We start from the raw sequence: 12,903 nt of genomic DNA on the forward strand, positions 1-12,903 counted from the left end.
ATCAACCGATATCAACCGATATCAACCGATACCGATATATGCAGGGTCCCCCCCCCCCCCCCCCCCGCCCCCCCCCCCCAAAGAACTGAATAATTTCAGGTAATTAACATTACATATCTCTTGTCGTGTAATTAACACAACATTATGCATACTTTGACAATAAATAAAATAATATTTTTTTCTTCCTTGCTTGCCTGGGTAAATAAAAAATAAATAAAGATTTTTTTTCGTTTTTCTTTTCGATACAGATATTTTCCAATATTACATTTTTATGCCAATATCGGCCGATAATATCGGACATCCCTAATATATATATATATTGGTGTGTGTGTGTGTGTGTGTGTGTGTGTGTGTGTGTGTGTGTGTGTGTGTGTGTGTGTGTGTGTGTGTGTGTGTGTGTGTGTGTGTGTGTGTGTGTGTGTGTGTGTGTGTGTGTGTGTGTGTGTGTGTGTGTGTGTGTGTGTGTGTTGATACTAGCATATTATATGTCAAAGGAACATGCCAACTTTATGGGAAATGTACTTACCATCTTCTCCAGAGTGAGACAAGAAGATAGATACCAATCTCCTCTCTGTGCGTTCAGTAGAAAGCTATCTGGCTGCAAGCTAGCCTAGCTTAGCACAAATTAATGAAAGCAGATATGGATCAGCTAGCCTAGCTGTTAGCCAAAAACACCCCTCCCGGAGTTTTAATCTACAGTAGCAGCTACTGTAAGCTTATGTACAGTATTGTAAACTGGATGTTAACTGACGGACGGCAGGTCAGTCAGGATCTAGTCTGACTTACAGGATGTTGGACAGACATACAGTACATATGAACCTTCCATTGTCGCAGACTATTTCCATCGATAAAACAGACTTTTTTTTTTTTACATTTCCAAAATCCCTGTCTCTAGGAACAACAAAAACAACAACAAGAAGTCATGAGCTAGCAAGCTACACTTCATGATGGAAAACTTTGACGAAGAAACATTTCTCCTGACACTATTATGTAAGTAACATTTTGTGCTTAGCACCACTCTATCGCCCCCTAGAGACGATTGTGATTAGTTTGAGAAATATAACCAGAATCTTTTTTCCCCTATTGATACTGGGTTCTGTCAGACGTCTCATGCGCTAACATAGCATGGAGAGAGGTCTGTTTTAGTTTTTTAGACTAGGCAGGATATGACACAAACAGAGTCATCACTAGAGAATATTAAGTCTATTGGCCGGTGCCAAGAAGTGTGTGTGTGTGTGTGTGTGTGTGTGTGTGTGTGTGTGTGTGTGTGTGTGTGTGTGTGTGTGTGTGTGTGTGTGTGTGTGTGTGTGTGTGTGTGTGTGTGTGTGTGTGTGTGTGTGTGTGTGTGTGTGTGTGTGTGTGTGTGTGTGTGTGTGTGTGTGTGTGTGTGTGTGTGTGTGTGTGTGTGTGTGTGTGTGTGTGTGGACCATGTGTGAAGTGTGTTGTGTGACACTCCAGGGGGTGATGCAAGGCGACCACCAGCATTTTATTTTTTCCCTCTCTTTCTCACTCGCTTACTCACTCGCTCGCTCACTCTCTCTCACACACACACACACACACACACACACACACACACACACACACACACACACACACACACACACACACACACACACACACACACACACACATCCACACACACACCCACACACACACGCACGCACCTACCTCATACTATAGTCTACCCATATAACTCTTTACGATAACATGTACAATAGTGCATGTACCATATAAAAAAATATCTTGAATGTATATATATATATCCATATCTGTCTGAATATACCTGCATATGATCCTTCTTTATACCTACTTATACACCTACATATAACCCATATAACTCTGTATGATGAGCATGTACAGTAATGCTGTGTATATACTATATATATATATACAGGTGCAGCTCAATAAATTAGAATATTGTGGAAAAGTCTATATATTTTGCTCTATTGATGCAGTAATTTGTGCAAAAGGGGCCCCAACCAAGTACTGAGTGAACATACATGAACATCATTTTCAGAAGGCTGACATTTCTATATAAAAAATATTTATGTCTTATTAAGTAATATTCAAACTTTCTAAGATACAGAATTTTGGGCTTTCATGAGCTGTAAGTCTTAATCATCAAAATTAAAACAAATAAATGCTTGAAATATTCACTTTGTGTGTAATGAATCTATAATCTATGAGAGTTTAGCTTTTTGAATTGAATTATTGAAATAAAATAACTTTTCCATGGTATTCTAATTTATTGAGTTGCACCTGTATATATATATATCCACATCTGTCTGTACATACCTACACATAATCGTTTTACATACTGTATCTGTAGATACTATCTATATCTGTACATATCCCTTACCTATTTTACTAGTTATGCTACTGGCCAGTATGATTTACTACCATATTTTCTGTATACGTGTATCACTGTACATATTAATACTACAAATCTGTACATACATCTGATTAGCACTATTACTCAGTAGTACTAATTTATATATTTTATAAATCACCTGTACATTGTACATTACTATTGCACTCTGTACTGTACACTGTAGAAAAAAGCTGCAAAAAAACGGTAAATGTCTGGCATCAATGGTTTCCAAATACTTACTGTCAAATTACAGTAAAATCAAATACATTTACAGATTAAAACCTTTATTTAATGGTTAATATTTTGATAAAAGGTAATTTACTGTATTTTTATGGTATTTACACTTAAAGTAGAAAAACAAAGGTAATCTGTAAAATAATACAGTGAATTTCCTGTGATTTTTTTTCTTTTTACAGTGTATGTGTGCTGTATGACAATGAATTTGAATCTAATCTAATCTAATCTAATATCAACATGTGATATGTCCCTCCGTATAACTCCAACAATGAAGTGATTTTCATACGTCATAGTTGGGTCCATAAGTTCACATTTAGTCACGGGCTTAGTCACAACGGGAGCAGTACCGACATGGCCCAAACTAAAGGTGTATTCTTCTAAAGACAATGAGAAGCATCTGCTAGCAGAAAATATGATTAGCACTCTTGATAAGAGCTGCTTTTATGAGTGTGATTTGTCTCCACAATTATTGTACTGATCTAGAGATTTGTATTATTCAGTTATTATTATTATTATTATTATTATTATTATTATTATTATTATTATTATTATTATTATTATTATTATTATTATTATTATTATTATTATTATTATTATTATTATTATTATTATTATGTATTATTTAAATACCCCATTAAAAAGTCTGATCAATGTCTGTAGACGGTAATTCTGTATTCATAAATAAATCCACAATCTCAAAATCATATAAAAAATAGCCTATTTTTGTCTCTGCATTAAAAACCATATAAAGTATATTATAGACTGTATCTATTTTATGTGTGGAGGAATTCCTTTGTTCATCCTAACAATAGCTAGAATCTCACACCTAAAGAGCCATTGTCCCCAAACCACCCCCCCTAACCCCCACCCTTCTCTTTCAAACCACCCCCCCCCCTAACCCCCACCCTTCTCTTTCAAACCACCCCCCTAACCCCCACCCTTCTCTTTCAACCCCCCCCCCCCCCCAACCCCCACCCTTCTCTTTCAAACCACCACCCCCCTAACCCCCACCCTTCTCTTTCAAACCACCACCCCCCCTAACCCCCACCCTTCTCTTTCAACCCCCCCCCCCCCTAACCCCCACCCTTCTCTTTCCACTAGAGTGCTGCATCTCCTTCTCCTCCTCAGTGTCTCCCAGCTGGCCACGATGAGAGCACTCCTCTTAGGCCAAGCTCATTTAATCTACATGTACTTTGTATATATGTTGTCACTATTAAACCTATATTGATCATGAAGATACATATACAACATAATTGATGAGTTGAGTTCCGCCACATATGATACAGCATAAAGCTGAGGTTGAGCTTGACTCAACCTTTTTTTTTGCCCTCATTGTAAAAAATAAAAAATAAATCACAGGAAATTCACTGTATTATTTTACAGATTACTTTTGTTTTTCTACTTTAAGTGTAAATGTCATAAAAATACAGTAAATTACATTTGATCAAAATATTAACCATTAAATAAAGGTTGTAATCTGTAAATGTATTTGATTTTTACTGTAATTTGACAGTAAGTATTTGGCAACCATTGATGCCAGACATTTACCGTTTTCTTGCAGCTTTTTTTCTTACAGTGCATGCTAGCACACACACACAATCAGTTAAACACACACGCACACACAGACAGACACACACACACACACACACACACACACACAGACACAGACACACAGACAGACAGACAGACAGACAGACAGACAGACAGACACACACACACACACACACACACACACACACACACACACACACACACACACACACACACACACACACACACACACACACACTACAATAAACGCTTTTCTTTTGCAAAGGTTTCAAAACAAACAAAAATTAAAACATTTGAGTATTTGAGGTAAGATGGGATTTCTTATGGTTTTGATGGTTTTGATGGCCAAATGTATTTTCCAGATTCCATAAAGTGTCTGGGAATGTTGGTCATATGGTATTTGTCCCGGAAGACCCATCATATCTATGTATGTTCCCAAATTAAAAGCACAATTTCAAAGGGGCCTCTTGGAAATGCTCTACATTAAATATATTTTTGGAACATCCTCACATAATTCCATATTGGGAAGTGATACTGACATTAATTTTTCCATTTCTCAGAACCTTTGATGTTCAACAAAATCTGATATAGTCCAATTTAAATCATATTAAGGGGTCAAAAATACGTATACAAAATACAGTGTTTAATTCTTTTTAACTACTTCAAGTGATTTCGGTGGTGTTACATTAAAACAAAAAAAACATCTGATGTCTAAAAGCAGGATCATTTCATAAATTACATTACTGTAAAGATACAGTAATTTCATGATCTGTAAAATTATAGCCTTTATCTATAAAAAGTTATGGAATGTAAAACAATTGTGAAGACCATCATTTGTACTAATTTGGGGAATTCTATACCACTTCTATTTGGTTTAATACACAGAACAAAAGGAAAAACACATTCTCGTTTACCAGAAAAAATAAATAAAAATACAATATATATATATATTGTATATATATATATATATAATACTAATAATGCAGGAAAAGGGACCATTCAAACACGGATGACCTGTTCTCTTTTTTCTTTTATTTGAGAAGTTTTGATTGAGTGGATGAGGTGGTACTCTGATGAAATAGCACAGACGCTAGAACAGAGAACCGACTCTGTGTAAATCGTAGGAGCGGTACGCTGAGAAAACAATTAAAACAACACGTGATAGATAGCTCAGTCAAAAGGTTAACGGGAACTGACAGACAAAACGTCTCCTTGTTTTTAAAAAGTGCATTCACAAACATGACAAATACTCTCAACTCATGATGTCTATTTCTTTTCATGTGATACAAAATATGCATACCTGTTGTAGATTTGTCTGTATTTCTATACATACGTATTTCTTCGAAAGGATAATTTTTTTCTTCTTTTTTACAAAGGTTAAAAGCAGGGTCGTGATCGTAGCAGCGTGGGATATCTCAGCCCTGTTCACCGTGTACCGTGATACACATAAGTCTCGCTGGATATCCAAATAAAACGAAACGGTTTTTCCTCCTGTCGTTCAAACCGAAAGTACACATTGTCTTTTTGTCGAAAGAGATATTCAGAAGTGAAGCCTGCAGTTTAGAAAAAAAAAAGAGAGGATCAATAAAATGCTTGGGCCATTAAATATATTTTCGTATACCCGCTTTTTTGTCAATATTATAAATACTAAAGACACAGGACAATATTATAAGACAATGCCGGGAGACTAAATGTAAAGATTAAAATAGTTCAAACTTTTTTTTTGTTCAAGTTTTTTTTAACTTCATGAGAAAAAGAAATGTCAGGCCAGCACAGAAACACCAGACTTCAGTCTTTTCTTCGACACGTCCCCCGGGGCCTCGGAGATAAGAGCTAAACCACGCCGAGACAGTCTTCACGCCAAGCCTCCGCTCCTCCCCGCTCTCAGTCCGTGTGAGACGGGAGGCTCGGCCGCCAGAGTGCTCGTTTTTCAAAGGAATTCTTAAAAGCAGTCAAACATACTGATAGAAACCAATAAGTACCATGCAAATCTTGCAAGACGACAGTATTCTCAAACAAGAGACAAAGTATTCTTCGTATGAGCGGAATATCAACGAGGAGGGGGTGGGTCGGTGAAAGGCAAAGACCTCTAATCGATACTAAATACTATATTTTCCAAAATCAAACAAAAAATACTTCATCTGTACATAATATAGTACGTATGAGTTCAAAACTGGATTAGCAGTTTCTTTCCTTATCGTAAAGACTTTGAGTCTTTTTTCCAAAGTCTACCTTTGGGTGATAATATGTAAATGTCTTCAGTTGATCCCGATCTCTTTGTTCTCCTCCATGAACCTGGAGAAGGGGCGTCCGGCGGCCCCCACGTCCAGCCCGGCCTTCTCCAGACCGCTCATGGGCGGGCTGCCGCCGGCGTGCATCCGGCGCTCCATACCCCCCCCGGGCAGCATGGCCCCCCGCAGCGAGGTGAGTCCCTGGCCGCCCAGGCTGACGGGCAGCTGGGCGATGCCACCGTTCTGGATCACGGAGATCTCGTTGTTCTTCATGGCCAGGCCGTTGGTGATGGCGGCCGCGTACTGGTTCCAGAAGCCGGAGTCCACGTTCATGGCGCGGGCGGCCAGGTCCTTCTGGAACATCTCGCTGAACTTCATGGCGTCTCCGCCCAGCAGGGCCATGGGGTTCTCCACGGACAGACGGCGGCCGCGGCGCGCCGGGGCGTTGTTCCACATGTGGGTGCCCATGTGCACCTGTGGTCCAGGGGGGGGGGGGGGGAGAACGAGAGAGTGAGCGAGTCTCAAATTAATTACCAAGTCAAGTCGAGTCAAGTCAAGAGTTTTATTTGTCACGGCATACAAGTATACAATGAAATGCGGGGGGTCTTGCCCGCAACGATTGTGCAATAATACAATAGTAATATATAATAAGAATCCAATAGAAAGACATTGTGCAATAAAACAAGTAAACAAAGTAGGGCATATCGGTATTTGTACATGAGTTATTATGGTAGGACATGCTAGGTCCTGTGGTAGTGCAATACACTGTTGCTACGGATGAGGCACTGGGTCTTTATGTACACTGCTATACAATGCTATATTATACAATCTCAAGTTATACTACACTATTCTTAAAGTGACCTTTCCTTTTGTAAACCATTAGCAAATGCAAAATGTACGACACGTGTGTGTTTTTACATTTATATTTTATATCCAGTGATCCTGGACTTTCTTTTAACCTTAAAATGTTTTTATATTTACACATGTATGTTGTTATTACACTGCATATACTCACTATATATATTTCCACTACACATACATGTTATAAACTAAACGTTCACGTGTGTGAATCTGACCCCCGTACCTTCAGGTTGCCCTTGGTGGTGAACGCCCGCCCGCAGATGGAACAGCCGAAGGGTTTCTCCCCCGTGTGCGTGCGCTCGTGGATCTGCAGCGCGCTGGCCGACGAGAAGTTCTTCCCACAGTTGTGGCAGTTGTGCTGCTTGGGGGTGCGGCGGGGGGGCGGCGGGGCCAGCATGGGCGTGGTGATGCCGCCGGGGCTCATGGTGGTCTGAAGAGGGGCGGCGGCCGGCACCTGGATGCCCATCATGGGGAGGTGATGGTTGTTGTTGTCGCTCAGCGACAGAGACCTGCCGTGGCCGTTCATCTCCATCTTGATCATGTTGGAGGCAGTGCTGGCCAAGCTGGGAGTGCTCAGGCCTGGGGGGGGGGGGAGAGGTTCATATTAATAACCCTTTCACTGCCACACGACAGCCGGTTAACCCTTTCACTGTGACAATACAGAAGGTTAACCCTTTACTAATCACACAACCGACGGCGATGCTCCATCATTAGCATCATTAGCTCCGCGGATGCGGAGCTAATGATGCTAATGATGGAGCATCGCCGTTGGTTGTGTGATAGTAAAGGGCTAACCTTCTATTGTGTGGCAGTGAAAGGGTTAAGAGACCTGAAGTATCTTACTATAGTATATTAAAATGTCACAGTGATATATCACAGTTATGGAATATTGAGTGAAATAGCTTACAGATATACTAAAAATGTCAGAATCACAGTGATATCACATTTATAGAATTATGAATGAAATATCTTACAGTATACTCAAATATAATAATCACAGTAATATCAGTTATAGAATATTGAATGACATATTTTACGGTATACTCAAATATAATAATCACAGTAATATCACAGTTATAGAATATTGAATGACATATTTTACGGTATACTCAAATATAATAATGACAGTAATATCACAGTTATAGAATATTGAATGAGATATTTTACGGTATACTCAAATATAATAATTACAGTAATATCACAGTTATAGAATATTGAATGAGATATTTTACGGTATACTCAAACATAATAATTACAGTAATATCACAGTTATAGAATATTGAATGAGATATTTAACAGTATACTAAAATATCACTGTCACAGTATATTGAAATATTACAGGTACGGAATACTGGATGAAATAAGGATTGTTTTGTGTCCAGAAATAGATGTGTTGACGGCGGGTGTTTTATATTATATATTATTTTATATGCTGTAAATTAAAATAAATGTAATACAAATTTCAAAAACTATTACCCCATGGTTTCATTCACCACAGTGTTCAGTCAGGAACATCACATTCAGTTTTAATTCAACACACCTCTTTTAAGAGTGTAATTCTGCAATGTTTATGCAATTAATGTATAGTGTTCTGATCAAAGCAAATACTGATTACATCGTGTGATTATTATTAGTATTATGATGATTTTAATTTGGAAAAATATGAACGCACGATTCAAATATTGTATCACAACAGCCTGTGTTGCACCCACCTCTGTCTCTGTTGAGGAACATCATACTGAAGTGGTTCTCCTCCTTGATGAAGTGCCTGCTGGGTTGGGTGGCGGTCAGGTCCAGAGCTGCGATGCCTTCAGCCGCGGAGAGCGGAGACGGGGTCTCTGACTTCTCAGACTTCACGGTCGCCAGATGGGCTGTATTGTTCTCCTGTCCCTGCTCTGCTCCCACACCACCACCACCACCACCACCCCCACCACCACCACCACCACCGCTGCCGTTATTGTTATGGTTGAGTGTGACGGGGGACTTGGAGCGGTGACTCTCCGAGTGGCTGTGGGCCGGGGACAAGGGCTGCATGGAGCCAGAGGACTCAGACAAGGCCGGACTCCCCATGCTCTGACCCTCCGTATCCCCCACCAGGGACAGGGAATCGTTGGTGAAGAAGTCTCCCTCTCCGGCGAACCGGTTGCCGTTCTGCACAGGCTTTTGTCCAAACGAATGGGTCATGTTGGCGGCGGAGTCGATCATCCTCATCTGGTTCTCCAAGGCGGCGAGGCTGGAGATGACCGAGATTGGCGGGGAACTCCCCGGCGAATATGGATGAAGAGGTTTAGTCGGGTCCATTTCACCCTCCCTCAGGTCCGCCTCGTCCTCCATGGCCTGCTCCATTTCGTCCAGGAGGTCGTCGTCGTAGCAACTCATTGCGTCTAAGCTCCTCTCGTCGAAGGACAGGTCCGTGTCCATCTCCTGTTGGCTCTCGGGCAGCGGGGTGTTGGGGATCTGCCCGCCCATGTGCATACGGATGTGCTGCTGGAGCACAACGGCGTTGGTGAACTTCTTCTGGCAGATGGGGCAGGAGTGCTGGACGCGGAGCGGCGGTTTGGACCGGTGGACGCCGAAGTGTGTCTTCAGGTTTCCCTTTGTGGTGAACGCCCGTCCGCAGATCTTGCATTTGAAGGGCCTCTCGCCGGTGTGAATGCGGTAGTGCATCTTGAGGGCACTCTGGCAGCTCAGAACGCGGTGGCAGATGACACACTGGTTGGGGTCGGTCATCTTCTTGTCGATGTTCTCCACCAGCTGCTGCAGTTTTGAGGTCTCTGATGTTTGCATAGAGTCTAGGAGCCCTCCGAAGGGGAACTTGGCCTTGAACTGGTCTGAGAGCATGGGGAGGATGGGGTGAGAGACCGAGTCGGGAGCGGTGATGGGTTCAGTGCTGGCCTGGCCAGTGCTGGTGGATGTGGTGGAGGTGATGGAGGAGATGGAGGAGGAGAGGACCACTTGAGTCACTGTCGTAGTGGTGGTGGTGTTCTCCCCCGGCCGGGCACAGCAATTTGGGGGCAGATGAACACCTTCGGGTTTCAGGTGGGGAGGCGCGTCGATCCCTAGGTTAGGCTTCGGGGAGGGCGAAGTAGTGGTCAAGACAGAATCAGTGAGAATATTAGGGGACAGAGATGCACACTCGCTGGAGGGCGGAGACAGCCTCTGGGGGGATCTGCTGAGTGGGGTGAGGCTCGGAGAATCACCAAACCCTCCCATCATGCTTGGCAGAGTGGAGGAGAGCTGGAGCCCGACTGACGAGGGGACGGTGGGCAGCACAGGCTTGCTGTCGAGCCACGTGGTCACAGGCTTCTCCGGGGGCAGAGACATGCCATACGGGATGCCCGAGCTGGTGGGCACGTTATCTAGGTACTCTGGCACGGGGTAAGGGTTCATTTGAATGTGTGGGTATTTCTCCTTGTGCCTTTGGAAGTGGACTTTGAGATTCCCCTTGGTGGAGAAACGGTTGCCACATATGTTGCACTTGAACGGCCGCTCGCCAGTGTGGGAGCGCAGGTGGATCTGGAGGGCACTGTCACTGCCAAACACCTTGGCACAGAACCGACACTTGTGTTTGAAGAAGGGGTCCTCAGAGCTGGGCTTAGTGTCAAACACGGACACGTTCGGGGGCTTCCCCTTGCGGTGCTTCATCAGAGCCGCGAGGGGGTCGAGAGCGTTGGCCGTGGCCGCTATACTGGCTAGAGGGTTGGGGAAGATGACACTGCTGGAGCAGCTGTGAGGTATCAGTGGTAGGTTGGAGGCAGAGTTCAGGAGGCTACTGTGGCTTAGCGACGGAGGCGTGGTGGAGTTCCTAGGGAGGGCAGAGCTGCTGCTGATGCCACTGCCCCCTGTTATACTACTACTACTACTACTACTGTTATGGTTGCTGTGGTTTGAAACCGAAGACGAGCAAGGCGGCAGGAGAGACGACAGTCCGTTGCCACTCGGCGGATGGAACGGGGAATTTGCAGAGGATGTGTGGGGCATCGAAGAGTGGCACTGCTGACTGCTGCTTTGTTGTGCATGAGAGAGAGGCCGGTCTATCGCTGAGGACAGAGAAGAAGGGCCTTGACCGCTGAGAGTGGCTGGAAGCCTGATGGGCAGCTGATGGACCGGGGGAGTGATGAAGCTGTGTAGCCGAAGCTGGCTGGGTACAGGGGGGACACAGGAGGGTGCAGGACCGTGGGACCCCGCAGAAGTGCTGTGATGGGCGTGGTGGTGGTGGTGGTTGAGGGACGGCTGTTGTGACGCGGGCGGTCTGTTCATCAGAGCCACTTGACTGCGTATTTGTTCTATCAGCTGCAGCTGGTGTATCTGCTGCTGCTGGAGAGCCATCAACTGGTCCAGGATCATGGGGATGGCCATGGTGGAGACCCCGCCGCCCACCGCTGCCCGCACGCTCTGGGAGAACTGGGCCACTGCCACCCGCGTGCCATGCAGCGTCTCCAGGGTGACGTTGGTGCTCGGCATGGTGTAGCAGCCGGTCACCGAGGAGGGAGCGGCCTCGCCGAGCTGAGGTAGGGAGGTGGTGTCTGGCTGCGGGGAGGCGGCGTCTCTCTCCTCGGGATCCAGGGGCTTTTCAGGCGACAGCTCCAGCTCCATGGGCTCCTCGTCCTCCGTCTCCAGGGCACCGACCCCCTCCACCACGGTGGTCATCTCTGGGACCTCATCGCCCTCCCCGGCAGGGCTGTGGCCGCCCTCTCCAGGGTCCTCGCTGCTGTCCGCCTGGTCGCTGGGGCAGCTGGGGACCGGGGAGGGCTCGGCGGGGGGGTACTCCTCCTGGGAGGGGTCCAGGGTACACTCAGTGTTCTCCTTCACGACGAGCACCAGGGGGTTCCTGGTGCAGCTTTTTAAATGTTCACAGAAGTCGGACCATTTGAAGAATTCGGCGCAGCACTTCTCGCACACGTGCGTCTCCTCGCTCCCACTGCGGCTCTCGTTCCCGCTGTCGGCGTCCTCCAGCACCTCACCACGGGCTGGGGGAGGAGGGGCGGGGTGGGGAGAGAGAGAGTAGGGGAAGGGGGGTAGGAGAATTAATGAATAAATAATCAATAAGGAATCCACACATATTTTACAGGGCAGCTCCGCAAAGATATAACCTTTGATTCTTTTTTTTCTTTTTTTTGGTTTTAACATAACCAAAATCAATATTCTTTTTATTCTATTTTTTTTACTCCAAACAAATTGCCCCAGTTCACCAATTCTCAAGACCCCGGTTTTGCGCATTCGCGCACCCTCTCCATAGAGCCCAGCTAATAGTTTTCTTTGTGCAATCCATCAAATTATGAGGGCCTATCAATTGTGGATACTGCCGCTTAATGAAATTCCATAGAAGCTATTGATTTCCAATATTTCATACAATTCACAGCTGCCTCTGTCTGTTGGGTACAAATCAGGCCTTTGATGGCCCCATTAGGATTCTCCTCTGCTATCGGGCCGCGTCATTTCCACCGCGTCTCAACCGCCCGAGAGTCTTCATTTAGCATCGCTAAGGTAATCCCTTCAGCCCGGCGTCTAAACACGGGAATAAAACACCACCCGGCCGTTTCCTTGGGACTCTCTCTGCGCTGAAATATCGTACAGTGCTGGCTGGGAGTGATTATTATGTCATAAAAAAATATGTTTTGAATCAGGATTGTTTCCTGCGGCAGCAACACA

The 12,903-nt window shown here is 44.5% G+C and overlaps 1 protein-coding gene across 1 annotated transcript; it reads right to left on the reverse strand.

Moving 5' to 3' along the window:
• Window positions 1–5,208: 5,208 nt before the first annotated feature.
• Window positions 5,209–12,313, reverse strand: LOC311246772 (sal-like protein 3; the record flags this gene model as incomplete). The annotated part of the gene is given in 4 exon segments (XM_084337012.1): window positions 5,209–6,864; window positions 7,475–7,830; window positions 8,964–12,240; window positions 12,242–12,313. Coding segments are annotated over 4 exon segments (4,152 nt in total). The 3' UTR covers window positions 5,209–6,417.
• Between the last annotated feature and the right edge of the window lie 590 nt (window positions 12,314–12,903).

Source organism: Notolepis coatsorum (genome assembly GCF_963971535.1).
Source record: "Notolepis coatsorum genome assembly, chromosome: 19".
Taxonomy (NCBI): domain Eukaryota; kingdom Metazoa; phylum Chordata; class Actinopteri; order Aulopiformes; family Paralepididae; genus Notolepis; species Notolepis coatsorum.